Genomic DNA, 13,325 nt, shown 5'->3' on the forward strand with positions numbered 1-13,325 from the left:
CTGCAGTGGGCTAGGCCATGGCAGGAGGGGGAGGGGGCCCCAATATTCCAAGATTAGAATCCTGGGTCATAACGGTCACATCATTTCCAGGAATACCTCCGGGTCCATTCAGAAAAGTGACATTTCCAGAGCTTGTGGCAAAGAGGATACAAGTGTAGGGACCCACAGCCCTGGGGCAGCTGGGGGGCGGGGGTTGGCATTGGGGCTTGGGGGATGAATAGGAGCTTGCCAGCCCAGGAGCTCCAGGCCAGGAGGCCAGAGCTGCCTGTGGGGCTGGGAGATCCTTTCCAAGCAGCAGGGAGTTCCAGCCTCTTTCCCCCACCCAGGTCCTGGCCGTCAGGCTCCTTCTTCATCCCACAGTGCCTTCACCCTCACCCCCCTGCCAGCCCCCGGCCTCTGCTCCTCCAGGGCCGCTGAGAGGACCCGCCAGAGGCTGGCCTGCTGCCCCACCCCAGGGCCCCAGGGCCCCAGACCCGGATCCAAGCCAAAACCCTCTCCCCAGCAGACCCCAGCTCCACCAGCAGTTTCTTCCTAAAAAGAGGTTTTTATTGCCTTTGGTCCACAGTCAACATTTCACATTATCTCTTGGTCCCAGGGCTCCTGGACGGGGGGCCAGTCCCTGGGTAGGACCTCCGGGTGGGGATCCTAGTGCAGAGAACTTGTCCTCTTCCCTTGGTAGAGGAATGCAGAGAAGTATGGGAGGGTGGGGTGGGGTGGGGTGGGGGGCGGTTCTCCCTTTTCTACCCAGAACTCTGTTGTCCTGGCTGGGCCTCAGTTTCCCCACTAGCCCCTGGGACGAGCCACAGGTGAGTCTGAGGGGGCTAAAGAAATCCAGTTCCCACAAGACCTCAAATATTTTGGCCTCTGGCCTGGCCCTCTCTTCTGGGGGCCGCCTTCCTTCCCACCACTGCTCCTCAAAAAAAAGGAAAAATTTCTTTCATTAAAACTGCCTGAAACTTCTGTGGGTACAGAAACCACAAACTGATCAGAAGAGAAAAGGGAAGAAGAGGAGAGGCAACCGGAAACCGTTCAGGGCTGGTCCCTCCCCGCCCGGGTGTCTTGCTCAAACCCCCACGGCTCAAGCCCAAAGCCTGCTGGGAAATCTGCGGGCGCCCGGAGCCCTCCCACCGCGCAGGTCTGCCCCTGCCTCACCCCTTCCCCATAAGCTCTCAGCCGGCAGCGCTCAGACAAGGAGAAAAACAAGACAAGCACAGAAGAACCCCAAAACCACACGCAGCGATGTGTGGAGACGCCCGCTCGGGTGCCTCAGTAACCAGCCTCCTCCTGGGGGTGGTAGGGGGCGTACTCCGGGGCCTCCCCTGAGCCCGGGCAGTCGCCCGCAGCCGCCGAAGCCCCATCGGCCGCGGGGCCTTGAGGGCAGTACTTGGGGTCACAGATCTGGCGCCCCAAGCCAAAGACCTGGCCGCTCTGGTTGGCACCCTTCGCGTGGCCCATCTGCAGGGACACGGAGGAGTTGTCACACTTGTCGGTCCCCAGCTTGGTGTCGTAGATATGCCGCCGGGTCCCCGGAGCCGTCATGCCCACCTGGACGGAAGGAGAGAGCTCAGGGCTGGAGGAGGGTGGGGGAGGGAGGCCCAGCAGCACTGGCCCCCCGCACCCCCCCATCCCCAGCTGTCTCTGCCCCTGACCGGGCCCCTCCCCGCCCTGCGGCGACGCCCTCTCTCTTCTGCCCCTGTGCCGAGTTGATCCCCACAACGAACGACCCCCTCCCTGGAAGCCCCCCGGCATCTGCGTCCGGCTCTCCCTGCCGGCAGGAAGCTCCCCAGGTTGGGGCCGAGGTCCCCCAAGTACCCGGGAGTTCCGAGACCGTTGTACGGATGCAGGCAACGTGCAAGAGGAGAGCGCATCCCGGGAGCCCAAGCCACCAGGGTTGGACGGGCCCCTGGGCGCTCCTCTGAGGGAAAATGGGACCCAGAGCCTGGCGGCAGCTTCCCCAGGGACAGGCAACAAGCGGGGGCAGGGACAGGCGGAGAGGCAGGAGAGTGACCCAGGGTGGGACCCTCTGTGGGGGGCAGCCACGTCCATGGGGCAAGAGGAGACCATGGGGCGGCGGCCGGGGGTCCGGTGGGAGCCCCACCTGGCTGGCACACTTGTTGGTGCCCATCTGGAGACTGATGGTCGAGTGGTCCATGGGGGGCAGGATGTGGTTCTTGGGGTCGTACAGATGCCTTCTTGTGCCGTAGGCCGTCATGCCCGACTGACTGGCGCACTTGTTGGTGCCCATCTGCAACGAGGGTGAGGCCTCTACATCCTGCCCTGAACCTGAGGGGGCCCAGGGCTGGACAGGGCCTGGGTCCCAGGGGCAGCCCCCCACCCCCCACTGCGGCGGGCGCAGGGCCGGAGGCAGGGGGAGCCCACCTGGAGCCCGATGACGCACTGGCCCGCCTTCATGGTGGCATCGTCAAAGTTGCGCTCCTGCTTCTCTGAGTACTTGACACCAATGTCCACGCCGCTCTGGAGCCCCTTTGTCTTGGCCTGGAAGGGAGGGGTGCTGGGAGGATCACAAAGGGGCCACCGGGACCCTCGAGCCCGGCCCAGACCCACGCAACCGCAGGGATCCGGCTCCAACCCCCCCTGCCACCAGGGGACAGCTCAGCTCAGAACAGGAGCTCCGGAGGCCGTCGTCACCAGCCACCCTGGGCCTCCTCCCGTCACCTCCTGCTACCCAAGCCTCCAGAAACCCACGTCTCGCCCACACCTGCCCCTGCCCCCCGCCCCCCCGGTCTCCCCGCTCCACTCCCCACATGGCGGCCCCAGGGTGCTCAGAAATGCCTCTTGGCTCGCAATTCCCTCCTCCTGAAATGCTGTTCCAGCCCGCCCTAGTCACTAGACGGCACACCTGGGTCCAAGGCCCCCTTCTTCAGGCTGCTTCTCACAGTTTAGAACTTTTCTATCATCTACAAAAAAGTGAAGATCGAACCCTCGTGTCCACTCAGGCCTCCGGGGGATGGGTGTGTGTCTGCCGCGGCTCGTGGCTTCCCACACACAGGCCGCTCTGGCACGGGATGCTGGTCTCGGGGAGGCTGCCCCGTTCGGCCCTGAACCCCAAGTGCCTGGAGCCTCGGGCCGGACTGAATCCAGGGCGTCTCTCAACCCCCGTGGACCGCAGCGTGGGGCCCCAGGAGGGTCCCTGTCTCCCTCTGGGCCTCACCTTCCCGGCCAGGGCAAGAAGAGACACCTGCACCTGCGTCATGTTCCCGCTCTCAAACAGGTCGTTGGCCTCAAACAGGTCCACGGGGTTCATGCCGTAGCTGACCATGGCCTTGATGAAGGTGGACAGGTTTTCCAGCTGGGGAAGGCAGGGGACGGACCATGAGGCGACCTGGCCACATGCCTGGTGGGCGGAGGAGGTCCCTGCGCCCGTCCTCGTGATGCCTCCAGGCCCTCACCTGGTGCCAGTTCTGCATGGAGCGGTTGATCTTGGGGACCGAGCCTGGTTGCAGCTTATTCATGAGTCTGGGGCAGGGGACACACGGGGAACCTCCATGAGCGCAGGGGAACCTCAGAGACGTAAGAGACTCATTCTACACTTGGCCACACCCAGGCCTTCCCTGGCAGCCTTGCTGCCTCTTCCCAGGCCTCAGTTTCCCCTCCTGCAACGTACGCTTCACCTGCAAGGAAGCAGGGACCCAGGACTATGGTGGCAGGTGTCAGTGCCACAGCGGGGGGCGGGCGGGAGCTGGGAATTCCCACTCCGCAGCAGAACCTGGAGGCCCTCCCGCTATGGGGAGGGCGGAAGGTAAGGGTGCTCGTGGTCAGTAACCCAAGAAAACGAAAGACAGGAAAGACCCGAGACCAGAGACCCATTGCAGGGAGAGGGCGCAGGCTTCCCGCCAGAGGTGGAGGGTGCCGGCAGGACAGGCAGCCTCCAGCCCCCTCCCTGCCCCCGCACTCACGTGCACAGGATGACTCCATCTTTCAGACCCTTCTGGAAGTCAGGCCCGATAGACAGGCCTGTGAGCCCCTCGATCCAGCCGCGGAGCTCTGCCTCCTTCTGGGGGTCATATTTGGACAGCAGCTGGAGGAGCAGAGAGCACAGGGCGGGGGGTGAGCCCTGGTGGGCCGCTGTGGACCCGGGGAGCTCCCGGGCCGCGGCCCTCCCCCTCCCACCAGCGCACAGACATTGGCCAGGGAAGACAGCGGTGGGGGGCACGGGGTGGGAGTGGGGGGGCTCCGCTCGGGCTGCTTCCAGCAGCACCTTGTCCCCTGGAGAGGCTGCCTCTTCTCTGCTGTTTTTATATAGTTGTGAGACACTCATAATGTTGACCATTTTCACCATTATTGAGTGAACAGCTCAGTGGTTTTTAATACACTCATGATGTTGTGCAACCATCACCTTGGTCTAGTTCCAGAACATTCCATCAACCCGAAAGAAACCCTGTTCCCATCAGCCATCACCCTCGTCCCTCTCCCCAGCCCGTCACCTCTAACCTCCTTCCCGTCTGCAGATGAGCCTGGTCTGGCCGTGTCACACACAGGGACTCACACCCCGTGTGGCCTCGTGTGTCTGGTTCCCTCCCTGAGCGTTGTGGGCTCGGGGTCCGTCCCCGGGGCCGCCTCGCTCCTGCTGGTGGCTGAGGGATACTCCCGTGTGCGGGGGACACGCTGTGTGTATCTGTTCATTCATGAATGGACATTTGTGTTGTTTCTACCTTTTGGCTATTGCGAGTAACACCTGTATCAACTTCCATGAGTCAGGTTTTCAATCCTTGTGGGTGTGTATCTAGGAGTGGAATCACTGGGTCACAGGGTAACTCCATGTTTAATATACTGAGGAACCACCAAACCCGTCTCTGTCCCTTGAACTGACTGTACCAGTTACTGCCACAGGGCCTTTGCACAAGCTGTCACTTCGGACTCAGATGTTCACATGGTGGGTCTCTCCCTTCAACCCATTCTCCAATCCAGCTTGAGGTTCCCCTCCTTGGAGAGGGCGTCCCTGACTACCCCGGCTAGGAAGGCCTCCTCACACCCCTGTCTCCCTCACCCTACCTTGTTTTACTTCTAGCTTTTATCTTTATACAAAATGCCTCCTTGCTTAGGAGCCACCCCTTGAACTTTGCTTCCCAGCTCACTGCTGTCTCTGCAGTCCCTAGACGGTGGGATAAAAGTGCTCCCGGTCCCCCATCAGTGCACACCCAGTGCCCACAAACACATACACACACTCTGTTCCCAGTGGGAGCAGCTCAGGGCATCAAAGGGCAAAAGGGCCAGAGGCGCAGAGAAGTCAGGGAGACCCAGGCCAGGGTGTGGTGTGGGCAAACGCAGTCAGCCCCAGCGTGGCTCCTGGAGTGCAGAGACAGGAAGCTGGGTCTGGTCCCCTCCGGTTCCAGACTGTCCAGCTCGGGGGCTTTCTGCTCTGGACCCACACAGATCCTGCCCTGGACACTTTCCCTTCCTGTCCCACTGCCCCCACCAGGGGACTGGGACCTGGAGCCACCCTCTGCAGACCCAATTCCTCCTCTCAGCTCTGCTCCTAGCTCCCGTGACCATGGACACAGTTATCTCCCTGTGCCTCAGTTTCCCCATCTATGTTTGCCATTGTTTGCACAAGGACCTCCTGAACCAGGCCCCACCTCCTGGGTCCTGCGCATACACCCCATGGCAGCGTGGGATGGGGCAGAGCACTGCAGACACAAAGGCAGGGAGGCTGGTCGGCTAACTTGATCCTCCCTCCCCGCCCCCACTCCTGGTTCCCACAGCCCAGCAGCCCTGCCCTGAAGAATGAAAAGCCCAGTGCAAGGGAGGCTGGCTGGTCTGGACGCCTGGCATACCTGCCCAGGGCCGGGCCGGGTCCCTAGTGGCTCCTGAGGGCCGGTTCCTGGGCCAAGGAGCCGGGCCAGCCCCGCCTGGAGCCCCCGCCTGCACACAGGCACGCGCGCGCGCGCACACACACACACACTCCCGTGTCCAGCGGCCTTCAGCACATTCCTCCTCACCGCAAACTGCCTGGAATGCAGGGGCTGCCTCCCTGCTAAATCGGGACCAGCTGTTCCCAGAGGCCTAGACCCCCCAGCCAGCCGGAAATGGAGTGACAGCTCAGGGACACGGTGGACACCAGCCTGCCTTTACGCCAACCAGCCAGGGGCAAACTGAGGCCCACAGGGCCAGGCAGAGGTCTCCAGAGGTCTTAACTTCTTCCTAAGTAGCTGGTAAAGTGGGCGCGATGTGGGTTTCACGCCCCAGGTTTCCGGTGACGGTGCAGCCCGGGTGACCGGGGCAAGCGGGTCATGGCCGTCCCGTTCCCCAGACCTGCACACGTGGGCTGGTCCCAGGGAGCCTTCTGCCCTCATCCCAGACAGAGCAGGTCTCGGCACGCCCCATCTCACTCAGTCTGAGGAAGCTGCCCGCGCGTGCGCCCGCTGCCTCCACTTCCTGCGGCCCCGGGGACACCGGGAGGGCTGCCCGCCAGGCCCTGCGGCCATCAGGAGCTCAGTCCGAGTCCTCACTCTGCCGCTCACAAGCTGTGCGGTTCTGGGCGGCGGGTATGACATCTCTGAGCCTGGCTACAAACACATAGGGCTCTTAAACCTCTGTGAGGTCGAGCAGAGCAGCAGGGCAGTCCGGCAGCACCTGCACCCGTCGCCCTGCGTACACGTTCACGCCATGCAGTTGGGGCTGAAGTGGAGAGGAGTGTGTTTAGGGAAGGTTCTGGATCTTGCTGGGTCACCCAGCCTTAGTTCCCCAAGCCTTGGCCATCTTCCGTCTAAGGGGCTGGAGGGGGGCCCTGCGGTGACCCTGCGGTCTGCGACCCCCTGGGGTGCCAGTGGGCCGGGCGTCTGCATGGGGCCGGCAGGACCGCACCTTCCACGTGCCCGGGCAGGCTCCCGGGGGGCTGCTGGCTCTGGGGCCGCATTCCCAGGTGCCCGGAAGGAGGCGGGATGGGCCTGACAAACTACCCTCGGGCTGGAAAGGCCTGGAGTGTGACCGGCCTGGGACATCTCCCTGGGTCTGGGAGCGCGCCCTGCTCCCCCTTCCCTAGCACGGACCCTGCTGCGCGACCCTGCGCAGGTGTGTGCCCCTCTCTGAGCCAGATCAGCAAGTGCTTTCTCAGAAGCGTCTGGCCCAGGCCCCACCCGTGTTTCTAGCTTGCAAACCCCACACCTTTTAGGATTACATTCAGGGGGCCGGGCACACCCGGTGGATCCCTTCGCTGTTGCTTTAACTGTCAGATGCGGACAAAGAGAAGTTACGAGGGAGCAGCTGCGCCCCCCCCCCCCACGCAGCCCAACTTCCCCCTCCGTGCCCTGCCCCCGCCAGGTGTTCGAGGTGGGGAAATTCCTGTGGGGGGGCCTCCCCCTCTCCCAACAATGCGGGGCCGCTCCCTCCCCCTCCTGAAGCCCGTGAGGCCAGGGAACGCGCAGGGGGCCGCCGGGTCCCCTCAGACCCTCGGGGTCCAGTCCTCGCCGCCCCGAGGAAGCCCGGCGCTGTGGGGCTGAGGGAGGGAGGCCGTTCGGATGGGGCAGGGCTGGGCCAAGGGGTCGGAGGGAGCCGGACCGCAGACCTCCCCGCCCGCGGGACATGAGGGAGCCCGCGGCGGACGCCCGGAGCAGAGCGCACGGCCGTGGGGACGGAGAGGGCTGGGGTCGGGGTCGGGGTCGGGGTCGGGCCATTCTCCCGGGGCTCACGCGCGCCGCCCGCCACGCGAAGGGGAGCCCGCGGGGGGTCCGGGCCGCGCGCCCCGCGGAGCCGCGACGGCCGCGCCCGGCGGACACGGCGCGCCCCGCACTCACCCGGTTCTTGACCTCGGCCGACAGCCCGTACGAGGGCCCCTTGTTGAACTGCGTGGAGCTCATGGTGGCGGCGCGGCGGGACGCGGCGGGCCGGGCCGGGTCCGGGCGCCGCGGTGGGGGGGGACGCGCGGGGCCGGTCGCCCCGCCCCCGCCGCCCATTGGCCCCCGCGCGCATGTCCTTATAAGGCCGGGCCGCGCCGGGCTCCCGCGGCCGCCCCGGCCCCGCGCCGCCCCGACCCCCGCCCCGGACGCGCGCCCTGTCCCCGGGGCCCGGAGGGGCGCCTCGGCCCCGCGGCACGGCCGGGCCACAGCGGCGCGGCCGCGGGGACGGGGCCAGGCAGTCCTGTCCTCTCCCTGCCGGCAGACGCGGGGCGGCTCCGGCCCCCTTCCCGCACCCTTGGGCGCCGCGGTGGGAAAGGAGGGGGTGCGCTGGGCGGGACCCCGGTCCCCTGGGGCTCGAATGGGGACCCCTCTCTGCCGCACGGGGACGCCTCCCGCTCTACCCCCTTCCTGGGAGCTCCCATAGCCGGGGTGGGGGGGGGTGGACAGGGGACCTGGGGCAGGCTTCTCAAAGCAGGGGCCGCGGGAGCTGGGGCTTTGACGGAGGAGTAGGAGTTTGCTAGCCCAGAAGGGACTGTGCTCCTGGCAGAACAAAGACCGCCGGCGCTGAAAGCACCTAGAGCTCGATCAGACGGATCAGGGGAGGGGCGTTGGGATGAGAAGGGGATTTGAATCTCCCACCCTGGAACGACAGGGAACAAGGAGGCAGTAGAACAGGGACTGGAGGTCCAGGTGTCCTGGGGCTAGAGCAAAGGCTGTCGAGTCTTCCAAGCCAGGCACACACTTGCTGCTCAACAGGTGGTGTGTGCGTGTACAGATAAATCAATATATTAATAAATAAATGACAGAATACATGAATTTACTCGTTCAGTAATGCATTCATTCATCCACGAACACAACCACTCACTGCTCTCTGACATCGCTTCCGGGTCAGTCCCTTGCTAGGAAATGCTGGTCGCAGACCTTAGCGCCGGCCCTTCCAGTTCCTGGAAAGACAGAGCCCGGCACAGACTCCCACCCCTGTCCCACAGGAGCAAGTACCGGACACAAACACGAGTCTGAGGAGGGATGGAGGACACTGGAGGGGACGTGGTGGCTCCACCAGAGGCGCCAAGGAAAGCTGCATATAAGAGGGGTGTGGGAAGTGGGGTTTTATTTTTTTACTTTTTATTTTTTGGGAAGTGGGGTTTTAAAGCATGAGTAGGAGTTTGACACACTTGACAAGCAGCTCATCGGGCTCTGGGAGGGCTCAGCAACAACTCACCCCTCCCTGCCCCTTCCCTGGGAAGCACATCTCCCCAGTTCCCCGCTCCCTAGATATCTGCTACCTCTCTGCCCCTCATTCGCCATTCCATCTATCTGAAGAGCTGTTCTTCAGGGTTCAGGTCCTAGCCGCTGGTCTTGGATGAGTCCCTTGGGTCTCAGTTTCCTTGTCTGTAAAACGAGGAAACAGCGCCCAGCGGGGAGTCAACAATGAGCCGGTCCGGCTCTGAGTGTGGGGACAGTGTGGTTTGTTGGGATCTAGGTGGGGAGCTGTGAGGCCGATGGGATCCTGGAGCAGCGGGGAGGCCAGGTGGGGGGCCGGCTGGAGTCCTTGCGGGGTCTGCTGGGGCCTGGGAGTCAGCGGGACCCGTGGCACGGTGAATGGCAGCCTGTGGCTGTCAGCAGTCAAGCGTGGCCCCGGGCTCCTGCCCCAGTCTGTGGGGGGGTCTGTGGCTGCCAGCAGCGCGCCCGCGGATCTCCTTGCCACGCCCAGCCTCTGATGCTTGTCCAGGGAGCCTCCGTGGCTCTGGGGACACCACCTGCACTGGGAGACTCTGGGACAGAGAGGCTGGTTGTGACACCTGCCTGTGCCCACTCAGGCAAGCATGTTCGCAGGGCAGTGGCTGCCTGTGTTCTGAGGCCGGGGTGGGGGTAGGCAAAGCTCCCCGCAAGCTGCCCATCGGGATGGGGTGGGGGGGCAGCCGGCAGCTCTGTGGCCTCGCCGCCCCGCAGCGAGCCCTCCAAGAATGTCGGTACACCGGAGGGGGCCCAGGCTTCCCTTCATTAGATTTTAATTAATCCTGGCTTAAAGTCAAATTCAGATTTTGCGAAACCTCTGCACACATTTGGAACAACTTGGGGATGTGTGTGTTTTCCTGTTCAGCGTAAGTTGTACACAGTGGAGCCGTAGAAGGGCATTTGCAGAGGCCGGAGCGCAGGGACCCGGGTGCGCGGGGCAGCGGGGGGTGCGCGGGGCCCCTGGGTTTGCAAGAGCCCGAGCAGAACAAGGTAGAGATCGGTGCCTCATGAACGTCTCCCGCGAATTGCAGGAAGCAGGTCCCTCTCAGTTCTCTCCGCTTGGCTCAGAGTCGGCCACCGCACGCGGTCAGGGTCATGTTTGCACTGGCCAGCGCTGTTCTGGACCCGCGGCCATACCCGGATCCCAGGTGTGGTCTCATCTTGTTTTGGGGGGATGGCCCTTGAGTTAACAATGTTTTTCTGTACGTTTTTAGGTGGTTGAAAGGAACCTCGCTCTGCGGCAGGTGGAAACACGTGAGCGCGGAGACAAAGCTTTGTGGCCTCGGCCACGCCCTTTCACAGTCGCCTCCCGCTGCCCCATCCAGAGCCCAGCTGCCAGGCTGACCAGGACTTTCAGGTCTTTGACAGAAAACCCACTTGGGCTCCAGACGCTCAACCACCCAGAACCCAAGAAATCCAGACTCAGACGTCCCCAAACTCCTGGGGGCTGGAAGCTTAGGGCGTTCCCATGTTCTAAACGGCCTGAGGACCTGCGATTTAGGGGATGACATAATTCTGTATAACCCTAACCCTCCGCGCCCCCACTTGGAGCCCCACTTCAAATCCCGGACTCCCCGGGGCTGTGGGATTTTTATACACTTGGCCTTTCTGCGCCCCCTCGCCCCGTCTGGAAAGCTCCTCACAGCCCCTGGGTTTGCAGTCAGCGCGAAGTGGGTTAATCTGCCGCGGTCCCAGCAGCACAGGGCGATCCGAAATAAGGGTCGTCCAGTCAACACACGCAACTTTCTGAGGAAAGTGGCCTCCGTTGAAAACCTGGCAAGGAGACTGGGTCTCTGCAGCTGCCCTCTGCCCGTGTCCCCCCGGGACTCACTCATCCCCCCAGGACTGAGCCCCGGGGAGACTGCGGGGCTCATGGGGAAGGGGGTGTCGGTTGTCCAGGTACTCTGGGCTGGGGCCTTGGTGATGCCTGTGGGTCAGGAGGCCACAGCTGGAGGACCTGGGGTGACAGGACCCCCCAGAGCCTCAGCCTTACTAGGTTGGGGGCTGGTCCCGGGGTCTCGCGGCTGGGCATGGGGACTACAGGTGTGGCAAGGGCCCTTCCCCGCAGCCCCCTCCTGGGCAACCCCATCTCCTCAGTGTCTGAGCTCTCTGAGTGGGACCCTGGGGGGGTCAGGGCAGGACCCCATGTGGGCCCCCTTTTGGTGCCTCCTGGGGGGGCTCCCCTTGCTCTCCGCAAACAGTCATCTCAGGACATAAGCCTAGTGCAGACAACGGCAAAACAGTAATAGTAACAATAGGAGGGAGGGGGGTACCTGTGAGCCCAGGTCCGGAGCCTTCCTGCTCAACACGGGCCACGCTCCCAGCGGCCCCCTCAGCGGAGATGTGCCCAGTGCCGGTGAACTCTGCACCATGCCCAAGGCCTGTCGCAGATCCTCTGCCCTGGCCGTGACCTCTGCAGACGCCCCATCCTCTTGGCTCCTTCTCCGCCCTCCCTCCTGTTCTAGGGTCAGCTTCTCGCGAGTCTTCCTGAACCCCCAATGAACTCTCAACCTGCCCCAGGCCGGCTTCCTGCCCCCCCCCCCACCCGCCAGCCACCAGCATGGCCCAGACGTCCCTGCAGCGGTGCCCACAGCACCCAGGGACACCCGCTCACTTTCTCACTTCCCCGATTGTCCCCAGAAACGTCCTTCTCTAGCACTTTGGATGGACACTCGGAGCTCTTCCTGGCCACTTTTCCTTCTTCGTGACAGCGGCTTTCCGAGGCGGCCAGCCGCTGGGCGACTGCAGTCGGCTGGCCTTGCAGTGTGGACGCGCGGTGGCCCGGAGCTCCTGCGACGTGGCAGTGCGCTCCCGGCGCGCCTCAGCCGCAGGGGCCCGCACAAGGCACCGGAGTACACGCGCACTGCGGCCCGCGCCGCGCCGGGGAACCGGGCTAGGCTGCGTCTGCTCTCCGGCTCCCACGACGCCTGCCAGCCTCTTGCGGGGACGGTTTTCCTCCCTCTGCGCGGGACACGCGGCCCGGGCGTGAGGCAGCCATTCCGGCAGCGAGCACTCACGGAGCCGCGTGCCAGGCCCAGCGCAGGGCACTTGGGGGAGCAGAGGAGGAGCTCAGCCTCCTTCGCGGGTGGAACAGGAGGACCCCGTCCGCGCGGCCGGCTCCGGGCATGCGGCTCCCGGATGGGATCGCGGAGCCCGACGGCGGGTCTGGAAGGTTCTCTCTGGGGGCAGCTGGGGCGTCCGGCAGCCCTGCGCACCGCCCGCCCCCCACCCGGAGGTCGCAGACACCGCGCCTGCCCCGCGCGCGGGTGGAGGCTCCCGTCGGGGCCCAGCGCGCACGGAGCGCGGGAACCAGGCTCCCGGGGCCGCGGCCCCACTGCCGTCTGCCAGAGCGGGCTCGGGCCCCGGGCCCCCGGGAGCCGCCTTCCCCGTTGGCAGCAGGCCTGGGGTCCACACTGCTTTGCCAGGGCGGCCGCTCGGGCGTCCTCAGCCCGGGCTCCCCGGCCCCCGCCGCCCGCCCTCCTCACCCCTGCCGCGGCGCGGGGCCCCCGGCACGCAGCAGGCGCCCGGGAAGGCTCCCCGCCGTGTTTCCGCGGCGCTCGGGAGGCCCCCGCAACGCCTCCAGGAGGGCGCACGCGGAGCGCGCCCAGGCTGTGCGCCGCAGGGGCGCGAGGGGGCGGGGGGCGGGCCTGCGGGGCGGCGACCGGTGCCCGCGAGGCGCACACCCGCCTGGGCCTGCGAGTTCCGTCCGCGCCGCTGTCTCCGAGGGGCCGCGCGTGCGCGGGAGGCGTGTGCCCGCTGCACGGGGGTCTGGGGTCGGGTGCTTGCGGGAAGGGAGACCCGGAGGCGACGGAAAGTGGCCCTGAAACCGCGCTGTCCTCTCGCGCCCGCAGCCGGCGCCCCGCGGGGCTCGTGGTCGTGCGCCTTCGCGGGGAGCCGGGCTCGGACGCAAAAATATGGAACGCTTCACGAATTTGCGTGTCATCCTTGCGCAGGGGCCATGCTAATCTTCTCTGTATCGTTCCAATTTTAGTATATGTGCTGCCGAAGCGAGCACGCCACACAGCTCCTGCACACAGCTATTTAAAGTTCAAAAATAAAGCGACTTTACGGTTAGGTCGCACGGCCAGAAATACACGCGCCGTGGATTGTTTTCCTCTAGGGTTCCCTGCAAACGACTCTCTCCTACTATCACGCTCGCTTTGGTTGTCTCTGATCACTAAAACCCTCAGATGTTAACTAACTTAATCTCCCACGCGCGCCTTAGCGCCG

At 64.7% G+C, this 13,325-nt stretch overlaps 1 protein-coding gene and 1 non-coding gene across 4 annotated transcripts; both read right to left on the reverse strand.

Moving 5' to 3' along the window:
* Window positions 1-524: 524 nt before the first annotated feature.
* On the reverse strand, window positions 525-7,902 carry CNN2 (calponin 2). 3 transcript variants are annotated; one of them, XM_045088053.1, is made up of 7 exons: window positions 7,755-7,902; window positions 3,918-4,039; window positions 3,411-3,477; window positions 3,173-3,310; window positions 2,380-2,496; window positions 2,099-2,245; window positions 525-1,545 (listed from the first exon to the last, which is right to left on the reverse strand). In XM_045088053.1, exons 1-7 carry the CDS (start codon window positions 7,815-7,817, stop codon window positions 1,267-1,269), a joined length of 933 nt encoding a protein of 310 aa, XP_044943988.1. In that variant the 5' UTR covers window positions 7,818-7,902; the 3' UTR covers window positions 525-1,266. The 3 variants fall into 3 exon arrangements, 2 of the variants coding, with proteins under 2 accessions (XP_044943988.1, XP_044943990.1); XM_045088055.1 differs by lacking the exon at window positions 7,755-7,902 and adding an exon at window positions 4,220-4,306; XR_006609013.1 differs by lacking the exons at window positions 525-1,545; window positions 2,099-2,245; window positions 2,380-2,496; ... (1 more) ...; window positions 3,411-3,477; window positions 7,755-7,902 and adding an exon at window positions 4,220-7,715 and having other exon boundaries at window positions 4,014-4,039.
* Window positions 7,903-13,003: 5,101 nt separating this feature from the next.
* LOC123394479 lies at window positions 13,004-13,110 on the reverse strand. Its single transcript, XR_006609254.1, has one exon. It is a non-coding gene; the product is annotated as a U6 spliceosomal RNA (small nuclear RNA).
* Window positions 13,111-13,325: the final 215 nt, after the last annotated feature.

The sequence above is a fragment of the Mustela putorius genome, unplaced genomic scaffold (genome assembly GCF_011764305.1).
Source record: "Mustela putorius furo isolate JIRA1106 unplaced genomic scaffold, ASM1176430v1.1 tig00000095_pilon_pilon_pilon, whole genome shotgun sequence".
Lineage (NCBI taxonomy): Eukaryota > Metazoa > Chordata > Mammalia > Carnivora > Mustelidae > Mustela > Mustela putorius.